A 27,234-nucleotide genomic window follows, 5' to 3' on the forward strand; every position below is an offset into this window, starting at 1 on the left:
TTAGGTTGTAGTTATTATAGGAATTATAGGACTATTTCTCTCTATACCATTTGTATTTCATTAACCTTTGACTATTGGATGTTCTTATAGGCACTTTAGTATTGCCAGTGTAACAGTATAGCTTCCGTCCCTCTCCTCGCTCCTACCTGGGCTCGAACCAGGAACACATCGACAACAGCCACCCTTGAAGCAGCGTTACCCATGCAGAGCAAGGGAACAACCACTCCAAGTCTCAGAGTGAGTGACGTTTGAAACGCTATTAGCGTGCACCCCGCTAACTAGCTAGCCATTTCACATTGGTTATACCAGCCTAATCTCGGGAGTTGATAGGCTTGAAGTCATAAACAGTGCAGAAGCACATCGAAGAGCTGCTGGAAAAATGCACGAAAGTGCTGTTTGAATGAATGCTCACGAGCCTGCTGGTGCCTACCACCGCTCAGTCAGACTGCTCTATCAAATCATAGACTTAGTTATAACATAATAACACACAGAAATAAGAAATATCATCTCGAAAACAACTATCATCTCGAAAACAAGACGTTTATTCTTTCTTTATCTAACGGATGGCTTCCATAAGTCTAAATATTCCTGTTACATTGCACAACCGTCAATGTAATGTCATAATTACGTACAATTCTGGCAAATTAGGCAGCCTACTCTGTTGCATATTCACTGACTCTGCGTGCAATGAATGTAAGAGAAGTGACACAATTTCACCTGGTTAATATTGCCTGCTAACCTGGATTTCTTTTAGCTAAATATGCAGGTTTAAAAATATATACTTGTGTGTATTGATTTTAAGAAGATTGATGTTTATGGTTAGGTACACATTGGAGCAATGATACTCACCGCATCGATTATATGCAACGCAGGACACACTAGATAAACTAGTAATATCATCAACCATGTGTAGTTAACTAGTGATTATGATTGATTGATTGTTTTTTATAAGATAAGTTTAATGCTAGCTAGCAACTTACCTTGGCTTAATGCATTCGCGTAACAGGCAGTCTCCTCATGGAGTGCAATGAGAGGCAGGTGGTTAGGGCATTGGACTAGTTAACTGTAAGGTTGCAAGATTGAATCCCCGAGCTGACACGGTACAAATCTGTTGTTCTGCCCCTGAACAAGCAGTTAACCCACTGTTAACCCACCTAGGCCGTCATTGAAATTAAGAATGTGTTGTTAACTGACTTGCCTAGTAAAATAAAGATTAAATAAAGGTGTAAAGGTGTAAAAAAAAAAATCTGCCAAATCGGTATCCAAAAATACAGATTTGCAGTGCTGCAGCACCTTGGCATTGCTTGGCTCAGTGTGATTTAGTGGAAGGTTTTAGTTTGTGGAGAGCTAGGCTAGATCTGGCTGTGATAAATCACTGCTTGGTTACATAATGAACGCTGTTCATGGCAGGTGCAATCTACTCTCTTTGTTTCAGCTACAGGCCCAGAAAAACATGTTGCAAAACACACACACACACACACACACACACACACACACACACACACACACACACACACACACACACACACTCACTTCTGAATGTTTAAAGGGACCATAGAACTGCCTGTGTGTGATGTGTGTAATGAGTAGAGTGAGATTTGTCTCTTGATTGGGTTTGTTGTTTTCATGTCGGGGTGATTCACAGCCACAATTAATATTGTTATTTGTTCTTCTTTAGTTTTACAGACATCTTGAATAATTGTCATGGTAATTGCAGCAATTAAAACATTTTGTTGGTCTCACACTATGTCCCAAATTCCCTATATAGTGCACTACTTTTGACCAGAGCCCTATGGGCACTGATCTAAAGTAGTGTACTATAAAGGGACTAGGGTGCCTTTTTGGATGAAGCCTTAAAGTGTGTTAATGCGCTCGCTGAAAATGAGGAATTGATGTAGCACCCCTTGAGAGGAATTGATCATACATATTCAATTTATACTGGGTGCATGTGGAAAAATACTCCTCTTTGAAAGGATGTATAGACAGAAGGCCTATACTGTGAAAGAACCCAATGACAACCAGATCCCTCTCCTCTCTCTATAGTGAATAATGTAGGTCTGTGCTGGATTATGAGAACTATAGAACAGCACCATCCTGTAGAGCTGTTGAGGTAGTCAGTGGGTACAAGACAGGCTGTCTGTCTGTTCACAGAGCTTCAATTGAGTGGACTGACTAAACACATCAAACTATCGCTTTCTGGGTCAATCATCTGTCAAACTCATTCCCCACGTGTCAGGGGGTTTTCACTCCCCCGTTGTACATGATTGATGAACTAAGGAAGATCACTGATTAGTAAGAAACTCTCCTCACCTGGTTGTCTAGGAGATGCTAGGCCCTCCATGGAATGAATTTGACCCACCCGGCTGATTTAAATAATCAAAGCTTGATGATACCATTGTGTTTTGCAGCAGGTTTAGAAATGCTTGTGTATGTAATAGTCGGGAGGAAGAAGGGATGAAATGAGAGAGGAGGAGAGGAAGAAGGGAGGAAAGGAGAGAGGAGGAGAGGAAGAAGGGAGGAAAGGAGAGAGGGAGGAGAGGAAGAAGGGAGGAAAGGAGAGAGGGAGGAGAGGAAGAAGGGAGGAAAGGAGAGAGGAGGAGAGAAAGAAGGGAGGAAAGGAGAGAGGAGGAGTGGAAGAAGGGAGGAAAGGAGAGAGGGAGGAGAGGAAGAAGGGAGGAAAGGAGAGAGGAGGAGAGGAAGAAGGGAGGGAATGAGAGAGGGAGGGACATGTTTTGATTGATAGCCAGAGGCATAGGGGCAGACCTTGTTGTAACGAGGAGAAAGAGGAGGAGGAAGAAGAGATATGGTTTGCTAATGAACTGAACGCTAGTCATGACCCTGGATGTAAGAGCCGCTGTCCATTTTGTAAACAGGAGAAGAGCTGTGTAGTTCCCTAAATGAGGTTCCCTCTCTCTCCTCCCTTCCTCCCACCCTGCCTCCCGCCTCCCTCACTTTCTCCCTACCTCTACCTCTCTCTCTCTCTCTCTGAGTCACACACAAACCCAGCTCACACTCCCTCCTGACACAGCCGACTCGGCAGCAGGGTTTAACAGCAGCAGCAGCAGCAGCAGCAGCAGCAGCAGCTTGTCCTGGATTACAAGGCTGTCACATCGGAGTAGACAGACGGTTGTAGTGCTGAACTAACTGAAGGATTGTTTTGGTTTTTTGCCTCCTCTGTGTCTTCTACTACACTGTTTTCCAAGTCAGCTGCCTCCCGGGCTTGATTAATTTACAAGGCTGTGCAGAGGCACGCAGAGGGATTTATTTAGAGGCTGGAAGCCAACGCTGAGGGGATCTGAAGAGGAATCGGAAGATAAGGAGCTGACAACACAGACCTGTCCCATATTGATCTTCTGTTTCTCTCTCTCTCTCTCTCTCTCTCTCTCTCTCTCTCTCTCTCTCTCTCTCTCTCTCTCTCTCTCTCTCTCTCTGTCTCTCTCTCTGTCTCTCTCTCTCTCTCTGTCTCTCTCTCTCTCTCTCTCTCTTTCTCTGTCTCTGTCTCTGTCTCTCTCTCTCTCTCTCTATCTCTATTTCTGTGTCTCTCTCACTCCCTCTTGGAGTGACACCAAACACCTCTGACCCGGAAACAGCCTGTCTGTCAGGCAAGGTGGATGTTAGGATTAAAACCTCTTGAGGATTTCACTGAGTTGCTCCCTTGACGTCTTCTCCTCCTCACCCCACAGTTCTCTCCCCTGAGGCAGGGCTGTGTGAACGGGTCCGAGGGGGGCAGCGTTAGGGGCTGTGAGGAGCGGAGAGGGGCTGTGCCGGGGTCCTCAGGGGCAGAGGAAGAAGCAGCAGCCTGTCCTGGCCTCTATGCGGTTGTGGAAGGGGACAGGGTCAGGGAGCCTGGGGCTGGTTCAGGCTGCAGGGTCTTGTGGTGGGATAGAAAGGCAGGCGCTGCTGCAGCCATCATGGAGAGGAGTGGCTGCATCCCCCTATGCTGGGCCCGGGGCGCCTGTGTTTATGCTCAACACCCTCCACTCCCAAGTATGTACTGTGTACACACAGCAGATATGTTATGCACACTAGGTGCTTCTAAGTAGAGCCTTTTACCAGTGTTCATCTCAGTGTTCTTTAGAGGTCTTTCTGTTGATGATGGCTGTGTTTGGATGTGTGATGAATATGAATGTGATTTAAGGCTACACTGACTGAATGCTAATTCCCAGAACTCTGCTATAGTTAGACATGATTGTGATTTGCCATGCCCTGCTTTATGCAGGTATTATTGCTGCCTCTGCTACTATATCATGCCAAGACGTCAGGTGCGCTGAATGGCAATGCCCCAATGTGTACAGTAGCACTGTACCGTAGGTTGCCATAGAGACAAAGGTATTCTTCTGTCATCTGATCACCACAACAAACCAAGCCATGGTGGATATTAAGTTATCCGTGGCTGTGAAAGTAATCAGTACAGCATCTAACACAGGGTTTCCCAACTCCAGTCCTCATTTTTATTGTAGCCCTGGACAAGCACACCTGATTCAACTAATCATCAGGCCCTAAAGGAGTTGAATGAGGTATGTTTGTCCCGGGTTACAACAGAAATGTGTGCTGGTGGGGGTACTGGAGAACCGGAGCTGGGAAACGCTGACTACTGCTGAGCACTGACTTACAGGAGGACTGCTGTCTGTCTGTCCCCTGAACATATTACGGAGAAGAGGGGTGAATTCCCATGAGTCTTGAACTGATTAAGTGTCGGGCAGGGCTGTGATTAGTGTTATTGTGAGGAGAGGGGATAGCTGTTGAATAACTAGGCCAGGTAGAGTGAGAAGTGCCCAGGAACTGCACAGCAGTAGCAGCAGAACTAGTAGTAGTAGAAACAGATTCAGAACTAGTAGCAGTAGAAACAGAACTAGTAGCAGTAGAACAGAACTAGTAGTAGTAGAAACATAACTATCAGCAGTAGAAACAGAACTAGTAGAAACAGAACTAGTAATAGTAGAAACGGAACTAGTAGTAGTAGAAACGCAACTAGTAGTAGTAGAAACGGAACTAGTAGTAGTAGAAACAGAACTAGTAATAGTAGAAACGGAACTAGTAGTAGTAGAACGGAACTAGTAGTAGTAGAACAGAACTAGTAGTAGTAGAACGGAACTAGTAGTAGTAAAACAGAACTAGTAGTAGTAGAAACGGAACTAGTAGTAGTAGAAACGGAACTAGTAGTAGTAGAAACAGAACTAGTAGTAGTAGAAACGGAACTAGTAGTAGTAGAAACAGAACTAGTAATAGTAGAAACGGAACTAGTAGTAGTAGAAACAGAACTAGTAGTAGGAGAAACAGAACTAGTAGTAGGAGAAACGGAACTTGTAGTAGTAGAAATGGAACTAGTAGTAGTAGAAACAGAACTAGTATTAGTAGAAACAGAACTAGTAGTAGTAGAAACAGAACTAGTAGTAGTATAGTAGAAACAGAACTATCAGCAGTAGAAACAGAACTAGTAATACTAGAAACTGAACTAGTAGTGGTAGAAACAGAACTAGTAGTAGTGGTAGAAACATAACTATCAGCAGGAGAAACATAACTAGTAGTAGTAGAAACGGAACCAGTAGTAGTAGAAACGGAACTAGTAGTAGTAGAAACAGAACCAGTAGTAGTAGAAACATAACTATCAGCAGGAGAAACAGAACTAGTAGTAGTAGAAACGGAACCAGTAGTAGTAGAAACAGAACTATCAGCAGTAGAAACAGAACTAGTAATAGTAGAAACGGAACTAGTAGTAGTAGAAACAGAACCAGTAGTAGTAGAAACATAACTATCAGCAGGAGAAACAGAACTAGTAGTAGTAGAAATGGAAGTAGTAGTAGTAGAAACGGAACTAGTAGTGGTAGAAACAGAACTAGTAGTAGTAGAAACATAACTAGTAGTAGTAGAAACAGAACTATCAGCAGTAGAAACAGAACTAGTAGCAGTAGAAACAGATTCAGAACTAGCAGCAGTAGAAACAGAAACAGAACTAGTAGAAACAGAAACAGATCTAGTAGCAGTAGAAACAGAATCAGAACTAGTAGCAGTAGAAACATAACTAGTAGAAACAGAAACAGAACTAGTAGCAGTAGATATAGAACTAGTAGCAGTAGAAACAGAACTAGCAGCAGTAGCAGTAGAAACATAACTAGTAGAAACAGAAACAGAACTAGTAGCAGTAGATATAGAACTAGTAGCAGTAGAAACAGAACTAGCAGCAGTAGACACAGAACTAGTAGCAGTAGATATAGAACTATAGTAGCAGTAGAAACAGAACTAGCAGAAACAGAAACAGATCTAGTAGCAGTAGAAACAGAATCAGAACTAGTAGCAGTAGAAACAGAACTAGTAGAAACAGAAACAGAACTAGTAGCAGTAGAAACAGAACTAGCAGCAGTAGAAAGGGAACCTGCAGCAGAAACAGAAGAAGCATCAGCAGAAACAGAACCAGCAGCAGAAACAGAAACAGCAGCGGTGGCAGCTGCTTTACTCTCTCCCTGGATACCAGTATCTATCATGAGTCCTGGTGCTTTACTCTCTCCCTGGATACCAGTATCTATCATGAGTCCTGGTGCTTTACTCTCTACCTGGATACCAGTATCTATCATGAGTCCTGGTGCTTTACTCTCTCCCTGGATACCAGTATCTATCATGAGTCCTGGTGCTTTACTCTCTCCCTGGATACCAGTATCTATCATGAGTCCTGGTGCTTTACTCTCTCCCTGGATACCAGTATCTATCATGAGTCCTGGTGCTTTACTCTTTCCCTGGATACCAGTATCTATCATGAGTCCTGGTGCTTTACTCTCTCCCTGGATACCAGTATCTATCATGAGTCCTGGTGCTTTAGAAAAGCCAGAACAGAATAACACTGGGGACGTCTTCCCTTCTGTCTTCATCTATTTAGAGGCTCTAGGTATCCTTCTAACTGCATCCTCCAGGGTTAGTGTAAACGCAGCATATATTAAACCCAGGCAAAGCCTTGATGTAGTTTTTTGGGGGGGCTGGATAGTTCTGTGTGAGCTGGTACAGTAGGCAGAGGATGAGAGGAAAGGAAGCTTTAATCCAGGGAGGAAGTAGCTCCAGCAGTAGCAGGTCGTAATGAGAATGTAGGAGTGTAGAGCAGAGCCGTGGGACTGAGGGAGAGAGTCAGTGGGAATCCGCTTCAGTCCCCACAGGCTATAGGATAGATACTGGATGCGTTCTAATTGTAACCCTATTCCCTATAGAGTGCAGTACTTTTGACCAGGGCTCATAGGTGCAGTATGTAGGGAATAGGGTGCTGTTTGGGACGTGACCATACAGGCTGCAGAGGCAGCAGGTGTTGTACCCTGAGCACTAACTCCACAGTAAAGGATGGTGATGGTGAAGGTATGGTGCTCCATGTACTGGACATGATGTGATCAGTTCTACTGTAGAAGGAGGGCTTTTGTTTGAGCCCTTGGTTCATGGTAATGCCGTTGGGGCCAAATGGATCAAATCACATTTTGTACTGTGACTCACTTGTCCACACACACACACACACACACACACACACACACACACACACACACACACACACCCCCCCCCACCTCACCCCACCCCCAATCAGTCACACTGATCTGTGGTATTTTGTTAACATTTCTTGATGAAAGCAAGAGATTTCAAAGCCATTAAAAGATAAGGCTTAGTTTTCAGCTGGAGGAATGTTGTGGTCAATGAAACATGTGAGATGCAACAGCATTAAAGGACACTGTCACATTCTGACCTTAGTTCCTTTTTATGTCTTTGTGTTCGGTTGTTCAGGGTGTGAGTTGGGGTGGATAGTCTATGTTCTTTTTATATTTCTATGTGTTGTAAACTGACCACCATCATTCCTGTTCCCAAGAACTCTTAGGCTTCACGCCACAATGACTACCGCCCTGTAGCACTTACTTCTTTAATAATGAAGTGCATTGAGAGGAAGGTTATGGCCCACATTAACTCCATCTTTCCAGACACCCAGACCCACTCCCAATTTACATACCGCCACAACAGATCCATACACGACGAAGTGCATAAAGTTCCCTCTGCGCTCACAACAAGCAACCTCTGACAAAAGTCCCTCTACTTCTATTCAAGGTGGAAATGATGAATCAGACACCTTATCGATATCAACAGCTCACAGTCCTCCTAGAATCAGAAGTTTTTTTGACTCAATGGAGGAACATGGTCAGAGAAATGCTGATGAATGTCTTGTTCGAGCTGTATGCAACTGGTTCACCTCTGATGCTCACAGACAATGTGTATTGGAAGAGATTTCTGAATGTTCTCTGCCCAGCATACACCCCTCCAACCAGACATGCTTTATCTACTTATTTTCTCGATGCAGAGTTAAAGTGAAGGTCAAGCAAATCATAGAGAAAGCTGACTGTATTGCAATCATCTCTGATGGGTGGTCAAATGTTCATGGGCAAGAAATAATTAACTACATCATCTCCACCCCTCAACCAGTATTCTACAAGAGCACAGACACACCGGCCTCTACATTGCAGATGAGCTGAAGGCAGAAGAGAGCCAAGGAAATGGTTAGGTATGTGAAGGGTCATCAAGTTATAGCAGCAATCTACCTCACCAAGCAAAATGAGAAGAGTAAGTGCACCACATTGAAGCTGCCCAGCAGCACCCGTTGGGGTGGTGTTGTCATCATGTTTGATAGTTTCCTGGAGGGGAAGGAGTCTCTCCAAGAAATGGCCATATCTCAGTCTGCCGATATGGACAGCCCCATCAAGAGGATCCCCCGGGATTTTGGGAGAGAGTGGTAAGCAGCGTGAAACTCCTGAAACCTATAGCAGTAGCCATTGCACGGATTGAGGGAGACAATGCCATCCTGTCTCATGTTCAGACTCTGCTTGCAGATGTAAGAGAAGAAATACGTACTGCCCTGCTCACTTCACTGTTGCTCCAAGCAGAGGAAACTGCAGTTCTGAAATACATAAAGCGTGAAGACTTCTGCCTGAAGCCCATACACACTACAGCGTACACGTTGGACCCCAAGTATGTTGGCAAGAGCATCCTGTCTGGTGCAGAGATCAACAAGACCTATGGTGTCATCACTACTGTGTCTCGCCACCTTGGCCTGGATGAGGGCAAGGTTCTTGGCAGTCTGGCGAAGTACACTTCCAAGCAAGGGCTTTAGGATGGAGATGCAATATGGCAGTCGTGCCAACATATCTCATCACCCACCTGGTGGAAGGGACTATGTGGATCTGAGACTCTTTCCCCTGTTGCCTCCATCATCCTCCAAATCCCACCAACATCAGCCATCTCAGAGCGCATCTGGTTCTTGGTAGGGAACACACACACCAAAGCACACAACATGGGCCCTCCCTGGAGATAGCCTGGCCTAGCTGCTGAATGGGCCCTCCCTGGAGATAGCCTGGCCTAGCTGCTGAATGGGCCCTCCCTGGAGATAGCCTGGCCTAGCTGCTGAACGGGCACTCCCTGGAGATAGCCTGGCCTAGCTGCTGAACGGGCACTCCCTGGAGATAGCCTGGCCTAGCTGCTGAATGGGCCCTCCCTGGAGATAGCCTGGCCTAGCTGCTGAACGGGCACTCCCTGGAGATAGCCTGGCCTAGCTGCTGAATGGGCACTCCCTGGAGATAGCCTGGCCTAGCTGCTGAATGGGCCCTCCCTGGAGGCCTACTCCCTGGAGATAGCCTGGCCTAGCTGCTGAATGGGCACTCCCTGCTGAACGGGCACTCCCTGGAGATAGCCTGGCCTAGCTGCTGAATGGGCCCTCCCTGGAGATAGCCTGGCCTAGCTGCTGAACGGGCACTCCCTGGAGATAGCCTGGCCTAGCTGCTGAATGGGCCCTCTGTGAGTTGGGAAAAAGGCCATGTTTTTCTTCACCGCAGCGAAACAGTGGAACAGAAATGTATGGTTGCTCAGTAGTGCTGATGAAGTGCTGTTTGACTTTCATTGGAATTGACACGTGTTGTTATAGCAGCGTTGCTCTGGCCAATGTGGGCTCAGACTACTGTCAATAACTAACCTAGAGAGAAGACTGCAGTCCCACAGTCAATCCCTCTGAGCCACGAGACACTGTTACACAATCTCTTTAGGATGAGACTACAGTACAACTAGAGTAATGAGGTCAATACTCTCACGGGCTAGACAGACAGTGGGCTACTCTATTGATTATATTATCTAATCTTATATACCAAGCTTTGTCCATACTACAAGGAAATGAAGAATTCATTTGATAACTAAACATCCCACGACAATGAACTGATGTCAACATCGAATAAACAAGTATTTTGATTGATGTTGGATTGAATTGAAATAACGAGGAAACAACGTTGTCATGTTTAACCCTGAGGGATAACAACTCTTATTATCTTATTATCCTATTAGCAGCCTGTTTTTATCAGGCTGATATTATTCATGGGATAACCCAGAGTGAGTTGTATCAAGTTCATGTACACTAATTGAGACATACATGTCAGTCTTACAATCAGATGGGTGTTATTTGGGTCTGTGGGGACAACATTACATCTCTGTCCTCTCCTGTATCACCCCTGTTAATCATCTCTCTCATCTCCTAGTCTACTGGCCCTCCAGCCTCTCAGTCACTGCAAGGGATGTGTGTGTCCGTCTGTGTCCTATAATGATTAGCCTAACCTGGTAACAGGTCTTTCAGAAACTATAGTAGGGGAATTGGCTGAGGCAGTCAGTAGACATACATGCTAGAAAGTTCCTGATAATGTTGCCAAAAGGTTGATTTAGTAGGTCTATTTAAGGGCTGTTAAGCCTTAAAGATGTTTGACATGAAGTCATTTGTCATTCTTCCATACAGTAGGTTCACTCAAGGAGCTTTGTCAGTATGATGAGGCATTTTGTCAAGTCGGCTGATCTCATAAACGTTTCCCGGCAGGTATAACTTTGTCTTCTATGAAAGGATTCTTGGTTTTGTGTGTGTGTGTGTGTGTGTGTGTGTGTGTGTGTGTGTGTGTGTGTGTGTGTGAGAGTGTATCTCAGTTAGAGGTGACTGTGGGTCAATCCATAACTAGCAGAGTCAGCAGATAGGCTAGGCTATACTTCCCCCTCATCACTGTCCTTGTGCCTGCTCTGCTGCCTGGCTGACTACTGACTGACTGACTACTGACTGACTTTCTGCTGACTGACTGGCTGACTACTAACTGACTACTGACTGACTGACTACTGACTGACTGGCTGACTACTGACTGACTGGCTGACTGCTGACTGACTGGCTGACTACTGACTGACTGGCGGACTACTGACTGACTAACTGACTGACTGACTGACTACTGACTGACTGGCTGACTACTGACTGACTACTGGCTGACTGACTACTGGCTGACTACTGACTGACTGACTACTGATGGACGACTGACTGACTACTGACTGACTGACTGGCTGGCTACTACCTGGCTGACTACTGACGGACAACTGACTGACTGACTACTGACTGACTGACTACTGACTGGCTGACTACTGACTGACTGGCTGAGGACTGACTGACTGACTACTGACTGACTGACTGACTACTGACGGACAACTGACTGACTGACTATTGGCTGACTGACTGACTACTGACTGACGACTGACTGGCTGACTACTGACTGGCTGACTACTGAGTGACTGGCTGACTCCTGACTGACTGGCTGACTACTGACTGACTGACTGACTACTGACTGACTGGCTGACTACTGACTGGCTGACTACTGACTGGCTGACTGACTGGCTGACTGGCTGACTGACTGACTGGCTGACTACTGACTGGCTGACTACTGACTGGCTGACTACTGACACACTGACTACTACATTTTGTAATGGTTAGGTTGATACGAATGAATGCACTGATATGTGTGTGGACTCACGTGGCTTTTTGTCATCTTGGGAAAAAATTACTTTACATCGAAGTTGTGCCTGTTGTCATAGAGATGGATAGAGGAGTCATCATGGATATAACCCGTTTTAGCATTGTCGTTGAGGGCTTCCACCATTTTAAAGTAGTCAACTGGGTGGGGATTCCTATGAGTTGGGAGAAATCAGCCAATGAAAAATAAGAAAATGTACTACTTTAAAATGGAGATAGTATGGGCAGCACCATTGAGGCTGTCACAGACATTTGAATGGCACAGATACAAAGATGAGTCCTCTATCGATCTCTATGCCCTATTGTTCACATGTGTATCTTCCATCTAAATGATCCTACCTGATCTGGTCTTTGATCTGTCTTTGAGGACATGTATTTCCATTGTTAGAAAAAAAAAACATCTTTATATATATATATTAATAAATAAAAATTCCATTGTTAGAGCGGTCGCTTGACTATCTTGTCAGTATAATTGACAATCTTTCCTCACATTCACAAAAGGTTTGTGTGTTGTTGCCCTACTGTCCTCCTATCAACCATGTTGTTGTCCTCCCAGGCCGGCCCTCCTATCCTCCTATCAACCATGTTGTTGTCCTCCCAGGCCGGCCCTCCTATCCTCCTATCAACCATGTTGTTGTCTTCCCAGACCGGCCCTCCTATCCTCCTATCAACCATGTTGTTGTCTTCCCAGACCGGCCCTACTATCCTCCTATCAACCATGTTGACTCCTCCCAGGCCGGCCCTCCTGTCATCCAATCCACCATGTTGGCTGGGCTCCCACTAAGCACGCCTTGTTTACTCAACTCTGTCTGTCACCAAGCCAATCACAGCCTGCCTCTCTCTTCCTGTGGAACTGAACTCCATTCTGTCTTGCCTGGGTAACAGCAGCCACGGTGGAGTTAGGCTAGGCTAGCAGCCTGACTGTGTTCACAGCATTCACATTATTCACAGGACTGTGTTGTGTTGTGGAGCGGGAGGACTCTGTTGTGAATATAGACAGGCTTCTGGGCTTGCCTCGCCTTCCCCTCAGCTCAGGAAGTGAGAGGAGCTATGTTGTGTTGCAGAGAGGACTCTGGCCTCGCCTTCCCCTCAGCTCAGGAAGAGAGAGGAGCTATGTTGTGTTGCAGAGAGGACTCTGGCCTCGCCCCCCTCAGTTCAGTCCAGGAAGAGCTCTACCATGAAACAGCAGTGACATGTTGATCACAGCACAGGCTTCTCCTCTTCTCAGCCAGGAAGAGCTCTGTGCCGTGTGAGGAGACAGGAGTGATGACTCACTGTGGCTCCTGAGCGGACAGGACGCATTGTGATAACCAGGATGTGACGTGACTGGACAGGAAAGACGTGAATGTGTTGTTCACTTTGTATGTGTGTGTATGGGAGAGAGAGAGCGAGAGAGAGAGAGAGGAATGTGTGGGTAAGAAGAAGTGTGTTTGTGCCTGGAAGAAACCAAGAAGAAATCCCATGGATCTGTCGATTCTCTACTGTGTAACCTAGTGGACATACTCTACTGTGTAACCTAGTGGACATACTCTACTGTGTAACCTAGTGGACATATTCTACTGGGTAACCTCGTGGACATACTCTACTGTGTAACCTCGTGGACATACTCTACTGTGTAACCTCATGGACATACTCTACTGTGTAACCTCGTGGACATACTCTACTGGATAACCTCGTGGACATACTCTACTGGGTAACCTCGTGGACATACTCTACTGTGTAACCTCATGGACATACTCTACTGGATAACCTCGTGGACATACTCTACTGGGTAACCTCGTGGACATACTCTACTGTGTAACCTCGTGGACATACTCTACTGTGTAACCTCGTGGACATACTCTACTGGATAACCTCGTGGACATACTCTACTGGGTAACCTAGTGGACATATTCTACTAACTGGGTAACCTACTGTGTAACCTCGTGGACATATTCTACTGGGTAACCTAGTGGACATATTCTACTGGGTAACCTCGTGGACATATTCTACTGTGTAACCTCGTGGACATACTCTACTGTGTAACCTCGTGGACATACTCTACTGTGTAACCTCGTGGACATACTCTACTGGGTAACCTAGTGGACATATTCTACTGGGTAACCTAGTGGACATATTCTACTGGGTAACCTCGTGGACATATTCTACTGGGTAACCTAGTGGACATATTCTACTGGGTAACCTCGTGGACATATTCTACTGTGTAACCTCGTGGACATATTCTACTGGATAACCTCGTGGACATACTCTACTGGGTAACCTAGTGGACATATTCTACTGGGTAACCTAGTGGACATATTCTACTGGGTAACCTAGTGGACATATTCTACTGGGTAACCTCGTGGACATATTCTACTGTGTAACCTCGTGGACATTTTCTACTGGGTAACCTCGTGGACATATTCTACTGTGTAACCTCGTGGACATACTCTACTGGGTAACCTTGTGGACATACTTTACTGTGTAACCTCGTGGACATACTCTACTGTGTAACCTCGTGGACATACTCTACTGGGTAACCTAGTGGACATATTCTACTGGGTAACCTAGTGTGCTGTTGCTATAGCACTAATGTTGTCACTACGGAACTCTACAGTGGAGTGTACCTGCTGGCCCTTCATCAGTAAAGGTAGGAGGAGTGACTGATTGGACTGTTGTTGCTGTGCTGGTGTTAGATCAGAATAGTAGTGTTTCAATTGAGTTTGACAGGAGTTTATTAAAGAACAACTCTGAAAGGAAGTTGTCCAGTCGTGGGCTCAAATGGACCAGTTGTGTCTGTACTGATCTCCATTGCTTCAATGTTGTCTGACTGATTGTCAAGAGTTAGGATATTTACCTCTGTCTTCATACCTCTGTCTTCATACATGTGGTTCGATGGTACTTTCTGGGTTACCAGAAAGTACCATCGAAGAGGTCGCCATCTGAGAATGTGTGTGTTTTTGGTGTTAAGGGCAGGTTTTCCTGTGGTGCTCTATTCTAGTGATGTTACCAACAGCAGATACAGTCAGGAAGGCTGAGGAATGTCACTGAGCTGCTCTGGGTCAGTCTTTCCAAAACTAGAAAAGCCATGTTTTAACAAGCACAGCGGTACTGTCTTGGCTGTACCTATTACCATACACAGACACACACACACACACACACACACACACACACACACACACACACACACACACACACACACACACACCCACACCCCAGACACACACAGACACACACACACACACCCCAAAGTTCACCCCTGACCGTTTCTACCACAATCCAAACAGCTTATGTATAATGGCCCCAGTTTGTGGTTCGTGAGGATGGTTGTTGTAATGGCAGTGCTTCTGACAGTGCTGCTCCCTGCTCACTTTCCAAAGCCACCCAGCTGTCTGGCCAGCCTACTGTAGCAAGCACAGCTCAGACCACTTCAACCTGCAGACCTCACTGTTATCTGTCAGGCTGGCCAGCCTACTGTAGCAAGCCCAGCTCAGTCCACTTCAACCTGCAGACCTCACTGTTATCTGTCAGGCTGGCCAGCCTACTGTAGCAAGCACAGCTCAGTCCACTTCAACCTGCAGACCACACTGTTATCTGTCAGGCTGGCCAGCCTACTGTAGCAAGCACAGCTCAGTCCACTTCAACCTGCAGACCTCACTGTTATCTGTCAGGCTGGCCAGCCTACTGTAGCAAGCACAGCTCAGTCCACTTCAACCTGCAGACCTCACTGTTATCTGTCAGGCTGGCCAGCCTACTGTAGCAAGCACAGCTCAGACCACTTCAACCTGCAGACCTCACTGTTATCTGTCAGGCTGGCCAGCCTACTGTAGCAAGCACAGCTCAGACACTGTTATCTGTCAGGCTGGCCAGCCTACTGTAGCAAGCCAGCTCAGACCACTTCAACCTGCAGACCTCACTGTTATCTGTCAGGCTGGCCAGCCTACTGTAGCAAGCCCAGCTCAGTCCATTTCAACCTGCAGACCTCACTGTTATCTGTCAGGCTGGCCAGCCTACTGTAGCAAGCACAGCTCAGACCACTTCAACCTGCAGACCTCACTGTTATCTGTCAGGCTGGCCAGCCTACTGTAGCAAGCCCAGCTCAGTCCACTTCAACCTGCAGACCTCACTGTTATCTGTCAGGCTGGCCAGCCTACTGCAAGCCCAGCTCAGTCCACTTCAACCTGCAGACCTCACTGTTATCTGTCAGGCTGGCCAGCCTACTGTAGCAAGCCCAGCTCAGTCCACTTCAGACCTCAACCAGGCTGCAGACCTCAGTCCACTTCAACCTGCAGACCTCACTGTTATCTGTCAGGCTGGCCAGCCTACTGTAGCAAGCCCAGCTCAGTCCACTTCAACCTGCAGACCTCACTGTTATCTGTCAGGCTGGCCAGCCTACTGTCAGGCTGGCTCAGTCCTTCAACCTGCAGACCTCACTGTTAAGGCTGGCCAGCTCAGTCCACTTCAACCTGCAGACCTCACTGTTATCTGTCAGGCTGGCCAGCCTACTGTAGCAAGCCCAGCTCAGTCCACTTCAACCTGCAGACCTCACTGTTATCTGTCAGGCTGGCCAGCCTACTGTAGCAAGCCCAGCTCAGTCCACTTCAACCTGCAGACCTCACTGTTATCTGTCAGGCTGGCCAGCCTACTGTAGCAAGCCCAGCTCAGTCCACTTCAACCTGCAGACCTCACTGTTATCTGTCAGTCTGTCCAGTCGTCCGTTTGTCTGTTCTATTCTCTCCAGTCCACTTTTGTTACTGATTACAGATGAAGTTATAATGGTGAGAAAGTTACACAGTCGTCTAGTGGGAATTCACCTGAAGCCTCCTCTCTCTCTCCACCTCCTCTATCTCCTCTCTCTCTCTCTCTCTCTCTCTCTCTCTACCTCCTCTATCTCTCTCCCTCTCTCTCTCTCTACCTCCTCTACCTCCTCTCTCTCTCTCTCTCTCTCTCTCTCACTCTCTACGTCCTCTCTCTCTCTCTCTCTCTTTGCATCCCTCCTCTCTCTCTCTTTCTCTCTCTACTTCCCCTATCTCTCGCTCTCTCTCTCTCTACCTCTCCCTCCCCTATCTCTCTCTTTGCATCCCTCCTCTCTCTCTCTCTCTCTCTCTCTTTCTCTCCCCTCTGTCTCTCTACCTTCAGAATATGACAGACAGCTAGCCCCCACCAAAGGAAGCATGGCGTCAGCGTACCTGGACCCCAACCTGAACCACCATGCTGGGTTGGGCGGTGGGGTGTCGAAGCCGGGGACCATGGACCGCGTGCTCAAGATCCACCACTACTTGGAGAGCAACAGTGAACCATCCACCTGGGCCAGCCACATCCGCCACGGAGACGCCACTGACATCAGGGTGAGCTGAGCAGCTGATTGGGTAAACACAGTTTACCACAGTTACAGCAACTATGCTTCTTTAGGTTACTGTCTGTATAGTCTCTCCCTATCATTCGTACAGTAGGGACACATACTGTCCATACAGACAGACAGTTATCTATCAACTCTACCAACTAGACAGACAGACAGACAATTACCTATCAACTCTACCAACTAGACAGACAGACAGACAATTACCTATCAACTCTACCAACTAGACAGACAGACAATTACCTATCAACTCTACCAACTAGACAGACAGACAGACAATTACCTATCAACTCTACCTACTAGACAGATAGACAGACAGTTACTTATCAACTCTACCTACTAGACAGACAGACAGTTACCTATCAAATCTACCAACTAGACAGACAGACAGACAGACAATTACCTATCAACTCTACCAACTAGACAGACAGACAGACAATTACCTATCAACTCTACCTACTAGACAGACAGACCGTTACCTATCAACTCTACCTACTAGACAGACAGACAGTTACCTATCAACTCTATCTACTAGACAGACAGACAGCCAGACAGTTACCTATCAACTCTACCTACTAGACAGACAGACCGTTACCTATCAACTCTACCTACTAGACAGACAGACAGACAGACAGACAGACAGACAGACAGACAGACAGACAGACAGACAGACAGACAGACAGACAGACAGTTACCTATCAACTCTACCTACTAGACAGACAGACAGTTACCTATCTACTTTACCTACTAGACAGACAGACAGTTACCTATCAACTCTACCTACTAGACAGACAGACAGTTACCTATCTACTTTACCTACTAGACAGACAGACAGTTACCTATCAACTCTACCTACTAGACAGACAGACAGACAGTTACCTATCAACTCTACCTACTAGACAGACAGACAGACAGTTACCTATCAACTACCTACTAACTCTACTACTAGACAGACTTACCTATCAGACAGACAGACAGACAGTTACCTATCTACTTTACCTACTAGACAGACAGACAGTTACCTATCTACTTTACCTACTAGACAGACAGACAGTTACCTATCAACTCTACCAACTAGACAGACAGTTACCTATCTACTTTACCTACTAGACAGACAGACAGACAGACAGACAGACAGACAGACAGTTACCTATCAACTCTACCTACTAGACAGACAGACAGACAGTTACCTATCAACTCTACCTACTAGACAGACAGACAGTTACCTATCAACTCTACCTACTACCTACTATCAACTCTACCTACTAGACAGACAGAGTTACCTATCTACTTTACCTACTAGACAGACAGACAGTTACCTATCAACTCTACCAACTAGACAGACAGTTACCTATCTACTTTACCTACTAGACAGACAGACAGACAGACAGACAGACAGTTACCTATCAACTCTACCTACTAGACAGACAGACAGACAGCCAGTTACCTATCAACTCTACCTACTAGACAGACAGACAGACAGTTACCTATCTACTCTACCTACTAGACAGACAGACAGACAGTTACCTATCAACTCTACCTACTAGACAGACAGACAGACAGTTACCTATCTACTTTACCTACTAGACAGACAGACAGTTACCTATCAACTCTACCTACTAGACAGACAGACAGACAGTTACCTATCTACTTTACCTACTAGACAGACAGACAGACAGTTACCTATCTACTTTACCTACTAGACAGACAGACAGTTACCTATCAACTCTACCAACTAGACAGACAGTTACCTATCAACTCTACCAACTAGACAGACAGACAGACAGTTACCTATCTACTTTACCTACTAGACAGACAGACAGACAGTTACCTATCAACTCTACCTACTAGACAGACAGACAGTTACCTATCTACTTTACCTACTAGACAGACAGACAGACAGTTACCTATCAACTCTACCAACTAGACAGACAGTTACCTATCTACTCTACCTACTAGACAGACAGACAGACAGTTACCTATCTACTTTACCTACTAGACAGACAGACAGACAGTTACCTATCTACTTTACCTACTAGACAGACAGACAGACAGTTACCTATCTACTTTACCTACTAGACAGACAGACAGTTACCTATCAACTCTACCAACTAGATAGACAGTTACCTATCTACTTTACCTACTAGACAGACAGACAGACAGTTTACCTATCAACTCTACCTTACTAGACAGACAGACAGACAGTTACCTATCAACTCTACCTACTAGACAGACAGCCAGTTACCTATCTACTCTACCTACTAGACAGACAGACAGACAGACAGACAGACAGACAGACAGACAGACAGACAGACAGACAGACAGACAGACAGACAGACAGACAGACAGACAGACAGACAGTTACCTATCAACTCTACCTACTAGACAGACAGACAGTTACCTATCAACACCCTGAGTGTCCCAAATGGCTCCCTGTTCCCTATACAGCCCTATAGTCGCTGGTCGAAAGAAGTGCACTATTGCTGCTTTTCAACTTTAACATCAGTGTTACACTAGTTCTGCCCCTGAACAGGCAGTTAACCCACTGTTCCTAGGCCGTCATTGAAAATAAGAATTTGTTCTTAACTGACTTGCCTAGTTAAATAAAGGTCAAATAAAAAAATACACCCTAATGGTATACTAGGGAAATTGTGTTTCCATAGCTAGGGCTGACATTGAGGACTTGTGAGAAGGTGCTTTGTGAGAAGGTGTTAAAGTCCACAGTTTGCCAATGTTATGTAAATGCCAGCTGAAAAGTACCAGTGGCCTGGCTTTGGCCCCAGGTGAGAGCAAGTCCACCGGAGCCATGGCCCAGTGGGACACGGGTGCCGGCCTGCTTAAGGCTTCCAAATGGTTCCCAGCAAAAACAGTTAGGAAGAGTTAGTGAATATATTATGATGCCATTTTGTGACGTTTAGTTCGTTTTGGATTTCGATAAGGGTTTACCCGGCTGTTCAGGCACATATCTTTCTTGAGGCAGGCCGAAGTCAGTAGCTGAAGTCTAGGCCCCTTTGTTGGTGATTGGTCAACAGTAGACATTGTTCAATAAAGACTTTGTTGGTGATTGGTCAACAGTAGACATTGCTCAATAAAGACTTTGTTGGTGATTGGTCAACAGTAGACATTGTTCAATAAAGACTTTGTTGGTTATTGTTTATTTCACTTTATATATTCACTTTATATATAATCTACCTCACTTGCTTTGGCAATGTTAACACATGTTTCCCATGCCAATAAAGCCCTTGAATTGAATTGAATTGAAATTGAATTGATTGGTCAACATTAGGCATTGTTCAATAAAGACTTTGTTGTCATTCAATGAGAGACGACCTGCTTTCATGCAATTTTTTCAATTGAAAAATACTGCACCAAACGTCTTAGTTAGATGTAAAATTGCTCAACCAAGATCTCCTCCGCATAAACATCCAAATGAATGACAGATTTCTTGAGTTATCTTACATTAATTCTGACTATTTTGCTGAAGATTACTCTGGCTACGGCTTCTCTAAATGGACAAACAGTACTATTGTGTCTTTTTTCTAGTTTTTCAAGCAAAGTTTTTTTAAGGGAGTATGCGAGGACACTCATTCAGTTCGCCTAGACGACTTCAGGCTAGCCACCAGCTGAACTGAGGCATGCTAGCGCCTTTAGATGGAAACAGAGCATTTTGGGCCTTTTTGCTAAAACACTGTATGGAAATGTGTCATATGTAGACAGTCATTTGGGACTTGAGCGTCTCACTGTAGAATTCCCCCTGTCACCTGGGCGATGTTCCTTCCTTGAGCGTCTCACTGTAGAACTCCCCCGATCACCTGGGCGATGTTTCTTCCTTGAGCGTCTCACTGTAGAACTCCCCCTGTCACCTGGGCGATGTTCCTTCCTTGAGCGTCTCACTGTAGAACTCCCCCGATCACCTGGGCGATGTTCCTTCCTTGAGCGTCTCACTGTAGAACTCCCCCTGTCACCTGGGCGATGTTCCTTCCTTGAGCGTCTCACTGTAGAACTCTCCCGATCACCTGGGCGATGTTCCTTCCTTGAGCGTCTCACTGTAGAACTCCCCCTGTCACCTGGGCGTTGTTCCTTCCTTGAGCGTCTCACTGTAGAACTCCCCCGATCACCTGGGCGATGTTCCTTCCTTGAGCGTCTCACTGTAGAACTCCCCCTGTCACCTGGGCGTTGTTCCTTCCTTGAGCGTCTCACTGTAGAACTCCCCCGATCACCTGGGCGATGTTCCTTCCTTGAGCGTCTCACTGTAGAACTCCCCCTGTCACCTGGGCGTTGTTCCTTCCTTGAGCGTCTCACTGTAGAACTCCCCCGATCACCTGGGCGATGTTCCTTCCTTGAGCGTCTCACTGTAGAACTCCCCCTGTCACCTGGGCGTTGTTCCTTCCTTGAGCGTCTCACTGTAGAACTCCCCCTGTCACCTGGGCGATGTTCCTTCCTTGAGCGTCTCACTGTAGAACTCCCCCTGTCACCTGGGCGATGTTCCTTCCTTGAGCGTCTCACTGTAGAACTCCCCCTGTCACCTGGGCGTTGTTCCTTCCTTGAGCGTCTCACTGTAGAACTCCCCCGATCACCTGGGCGATGTTCCTTCCTTGAGCGTCTCACTGTAGAACTCCCCCTGTCACCTGGGTGATGTTCCTTCCTTGAGCGTCTCACTGTAGAACTCCCCCGATCACCTGGGCGATGTTCCTTCCTTGAGCGTCTCACTGTAGAACTCCCCCTGTCACCTGGGCGATGTTCCTTCCTTGAGCGTCTCACTGTAGAACTCCCCCGATCACCTGGGCGATGTTCCTTCCTTGAGCGTCTCACTGTAGAACTCCCCCTGTCACCTGGGCGATGTTTCTTCCTTGAGCGTCTCACTGTAGAACTCCCCCTGTCACCTGGGCGATGTTCCTTCCTTGAGCGTCTCACTGTAGAACTCCCCCTGTCACCTGGGCGATGTTCCTTCCTTGAGCGTCTCACTGTAGAACTCCCCCTGTCACCTGGGTGATGTTCCTTCCTTGAGCGTCTCACTGTAGAACTCCCCCTGTCACCTGGGCGATGTTCCTTCCTTGAGCGTCTCACTATAGAACTCCACCTGTCACCTGGGCGATGTTCATTTAACATTTACATTTGAGGCATTTAGCAGACGCTCTTATCCAGAGCGACTTCCAGGAGCAATTCGGGTTAAGTGCCTTGCTAAAGGGCACATCGGCAGATGTTTCAACCAGCCGGCCCAGGGATTCGAACCAGCAACCTTTTGGTTACTGGCCCAATGCTCTTAACCGCTAGGCTACCTGCCGTTCAGTAGGTCACACTGTGGCTACAATGTTTTGTAACAGAAAATGAAAACAAGTTTTCTTATTAGACAAATTCACTTAGTACCTCGGACTACATCACAATTTTAAAGTGTTTCAAAACGTTTTCTCCCTACTGGACACAATCCGGGTATTTATGAGGTTGACATTTCTACATTTAGTGTCTTCCATCCCCGTTAGGTTTAATAATGACTTCTATTCAGATGAAACAAGACTAAGAGAGTTTAGGAGGTGAAAAGAATAGCTAGTTAAACAGGTGATTAAACAGGTGTTTCTTGGAAAAGATTCCAAAAGGCTTTGCTACCACATCTCTTCTGTTAGGTGTCTGGCTCTGGAATGGCAAAGCGCTTCATTTCAAAGTAGACTGCTTCTAATTTATGCTTCAATGGCCTCTAACTTCAATACCTGAAGTAGTGATGCCAGATGATGTTGAGGGATGTGATGGAACATGTCATCCCTGAAAGAGATGGGGAGGTCGTCTCGTTAATCATTTTAACCAAGCAGGGGTGTCACTTCTCAGATTGTGTCATAAGCCCCATAGTGGCATTTCAATGATGGATTATTTAACCCGCCCCACTCCCCTTCCCTTGCTTCTGCACACAATGGCAATCTCTTCCTGGAAGAGAGAGAGGATGATCTATCATTCAGTGTAACTCTGCCAAGCTGTTCTTTCTATTCTATCTACTGTTATAGATAGATGGTTCCCCTGGAGTCCTCATGTCACCCCTGGACTACAGGGATGGATGGGTGAATAGATGGTTCTCCTGGACTACAGGGATGGATGGGTGAATAGATGGTTCTCCTGGACTACAGGGATGGATGGGTGAATAGATGGTTCTCCTGGACTACAGGGATGGATGGGTGAATAGATGGTTCTCCTGGACTACAGGGATGGATGGGTGAATAGATGGTTCTCCTGGACTACAGGGATGGATGGGTGAATAGATGTCACCCCTGGACTACAGGGATGGATGGGTGAATTGATGGTTCTCCTGGACTACAGGGATGGATGGGTGAATAGATGGTTCTCCTGGACTACAGGGATGGATGGGTGAATAGATGGTTCTCCTGGACTACAGTGATGGATGGGTGAAAAGATGGTTCCCCTGGAGTCCTCATGTCACCCCTGGACTACAAGGATGGGTGAATAGATGGTTCTCCTGGACTACAGGGATGGATGGGTGAATAGATGGTTCTCCTGGACAACAGGGATGGATGGGTGAATAGATGGTTCTCCTGGACAACAGGGATGGATGGGTGAATAGATGGTTCTCCTGGACTACAGGGATGGATGGGTGAATAGATGGTTCTCCTGGACTACAGGCATGGATGGGTGAATAGATGGTTCTCCTGGACAACAGGGATGGATGGGTGAATAGATGGTTCTCCTGGACAACAGGGATGGATGGGTGAATAGATGGTTCTCCTGGACTACAGGGATGGATGGGTGAATAGATGGTTCTCCTGGATGACAGGGATGGATGGGTGAATAGATGGTTCTCCTGGACTACAGGCATGAATGGGTGAATAGATGGTTCTCCTGGACTACAGGGATGGATGGGTGAATAGATGGTTCTCCTGGACTATAGGCATGGATGGGTGAATAGATGGTTCTCCTGGACTACAGGGATGGATGGGTGAATAGATGGTTCTCCTGGACTACAGGGATGGATGGGTGAATAGATGGTTCTCCTGGACGACAGGGATGGATGGGTGAATAGATGGTTCTCCTGGACGACAGGGATGGATGGGTGAATAGATGGTTATCCTGGACTACAGGGATGGATGGGTGAATAGATGGTTCTCCTGGACTACAGGCATGGATGGGTGAATAGATGGTTCTCCTGGACAACAGGGATGGATGGGTGAATAGATGGTTCTCCTGGACTACAGGGATGGATGGGTGAATAGATGGTTCTCCTGGACTACAGTGATGGATGGGTGAATAGATGGTTCCCCTGGAGTCCTCAAGTCACCCCTGGACTACAAGGATGGGTGAATAGATGGTTCTCCTGGACTACAGGGATGGATGGGTGAATAGATGGTTCTCCTGGACTACAGGGATGGATGGGTGAATAGATGGTTCTCCTGGACTACAGGGATGGATGGGTCAAGGAAGGCCCTCCCCACTGCTGTCTGTCACACTACCAATATGTCACTATGACTACTATTCATTTATCTATATCTCCTGCCCTCTGAATTACAAACTACAATCTGTAGGACAGTTCATTACTGTCAATTACTGTCAATCAAACTCTTCGTCCGCAAAGGGAATAGGGTGCCATTTGGAACACAGCCATACTGATCTTTTAGGGATTATGACTGACGTGTTGTTGATTTGAATCTCATCTCTGAGTGATTCCTCCTCTAACCTCAGTGTGTATACTGTCTACACGTCTGTCCATTGACATTGACTGAAATTAATTTCAGAGTGACTCTTTATAAGTGTGTGTCTACACGTGTGTCCCCTGACAGGGTATCATCCAGAAGATAGCAGACATCCACAAGGTGAAGTGTGTTTCCTGTCTGGGCCTGCGTCTCAGCCACCTGCGCTCAGGGAACATCCACTGGCTGCACCCCGACATGGGGGTGTCCCGCGTCAGAGAGAGGTACGAGCTGCTCCACCCTCAGGACGAGTGGAGGTAAGAACTAGGACAGAGACATACTGTATGAAGCTATATTTACACTGCTGATCCCTGGTCCCAGTTCTGTCCGTGTGTGCTGTTTGACCAACTCCTATTGTCATTGTTGCTTTGGCAAGACAGCACAAACTGATCTGGGAGCAGGCTACATAGACACGTTGAAATACTGTATAAAGCCATATCTACACTGCTCTGTCACCTTAAAAGCCTTGACGCTGCCGCCTTTATGCATATTGGCTCCATGTAATTCTGCTTTAATATAAATATTCAAACACTTCCTATGAATACCATCCTCATAATGCATTATAAGCACATGTACAGCACCTTATGAGCTTTGCATAACTTCATTCATAACTCAATTATGTGAGTAAGACATCCGGGCTACAGCCTTGCCACTTGAAACGCTTGACCGTGATTAAACTGTCTAACTAGTGCTCACTAGCTAAAATGGCAGATTTCCTAGGCCTGTCTTTTGGAAGAGAAAATATTGGAACCAATTTGGTTGTTTTAATGGATTCAGGCCAGTGGCAAAGCCAAGGGGCTAAAGTATGTCACGGATAGAAGTGACCTTGTTACCAGGGAGATGTGTGCAGTCTATGTCATTGCAAGGCGCTTGGTTATTTCATCAATGTAGTAAGGGGATGAAATCAGGACTTTATGTGCCTTGTATTTTCAAATGTAAACCCACTGATGGGGGAATTGGGAAGAGTTGCAACGGAACCGAAAATCAATTGTTGCCATCCTGTTAGTTGGGCCGAGTGGCCTTGAATTTCCTTCCAATCTGCCTGCATAAATCATGGTTCCTCAGAAGCAGGCTGAAAACCCTTCATATGGCGTTCCAGTGTAATTAGGCCTCTATAGGCTGAGATACATGTTTCCTCCTGTCTCATCACTGTTATTGGAAGGGAAATTAGACTACAATGATTCACTGACAGTCAACTGAGAGTGTTGAGGAGGAGAGTAATTAGAGAGGACTGAACTATCTGTTGATGTGATCTCAGTGTTTGATGTTGGAGCCTAATGCTGATAGATTCCCTTCTACTCCTGACTGAGTGAAGATATGGAGAGAGAAATGCCATATCAGAGATAGCAGAGTCTAGACAGCTTTTATTTGGGTGATATTTCAGACTGTACTCCCCCTCACCTCTGCTTCCTTCATGGCCAGACAGGGCAGTGTGTTGACATGTTTGGGAGGTAAAGGACGTGTTTTGGGACTTTATCCAGCCTTCCTCTCTAACAGACACTACTGTTCTCTGGGCAGGTTGCTTCTCACTCACCTTATTATAACTTTGTGTCTGTGTGTGCTTGTGTGTGTGCTTGTGTGTGTGCTTGCGTGCATGTGCGCATGCCTCTCTTCAATTCTGAAATGTGTCCAGCTGGAAGAATACATTTGAATAATGTAGCAGGCCTTGATAGATGTTCCCAAAGAACAAAAACATGACAGCAGGCGTTTCATGACTCAGTTTAAACCCTGGCCACCTGTCCTTCTCAGAATTCTATATGAATCCCAACTGTGCTGCTCACAAATCAAGATGGAACGTAACTGTTCTGTGAATGTTCTAAGAATACTCAATGATACAATACGTTCTACCTCGCGGAACAACCTGTTCTGTTCCTAAGCAGCATTGTATTTGCATAGGACGGTAGGAGCTACCATTGAACACAGTGAGATAATGCTTTATACTGTAGACCACAACCACCACAGCAGAGCTCATTCTGTCTGTCCCCACCTCATCTCAGTCAGGCATCAGTGCAGAAGTAATAGAGCTAAATAATACAGAGGAAATGAATTGACTGTGTGCTGTTGTTAGTGGTTCTCTGCTGAAGTTAGCTCAGGGGATACTCAGTGACTGTGTGTTGTTAGTGGTTCTCTGCTGAAGTTAGCTCAGGGGATACTCAGTGACTGTGCTGTTGTTAGTGGTTCTCTGCTGAAGTTAGCTCAGGGGATACTCAGTGACTGTGTGCTGTTGTTAGTGGTTCTCTGCTGAAGTTAGCTCAGGGGATACTCAGTGACTGTGTGCTGTTGTTAGTGGTTCTCTGCTGAAGTTAGCTCAGGGGATACTCAGTGTCTGTGTGTTGTTAGTGGTTCTCTGCTGAAGTTAGCTCAGGGGATACTCAGTGACTGTGTGC

The 27,234-nt window shown here is 46.2% G+C and overlaps 1 protein-coding gene across 1 annotated transcript in view; it reads left to right on the forward strand.

Moving 5' to 3' along the window:
* The first annotated feature begins 3,762 nt into the window (after positions 1 to 3,762).
* Positions 3,763 to 27,234, forward strand: part of ptk2ab (protein tyrosine kinase 2ab) — a 142,654-nt gene continuing 119,182 nt past the window's right edge. The window contains exons 1-3 of the mRNA XM_065027571.1: positions 3,763 to 3,987; positions 16,943 to 17,151; positions 24,938 to 25,104. Of these exons, the coding sequence (XP_064883643.1) occupies positions 3,912 to 3,987; positions 16,943 to 17,151; positions 24,938 to 25,104 (452 nt within the window). The 5' untranslated portion in view covers positions 3,763 to 3,911. The remainder of the gene's footprint in view (positions 3,988 to 16,942; positions 17,152 to 24,937; positions 25,105 to 27,234) is intronic.

The sequence above is a fragment of the Oncorhynchus nerka genome, linkage group LG14, assembly GCF_034236695.1.
Source record: "Oncorhynchus nerka isolate Pitt River linkage group LG14, Oner_Uvic_2.0, whole genome shotgun sequence".
NCBI classification, from domain to species: domain Eukaryota; kingdom Metazoa; phylum Chordata; class Actinopteri; order Salmoniformes; family Salmonidae; genus Oncorhynchus; species Oncorhynchus nerka.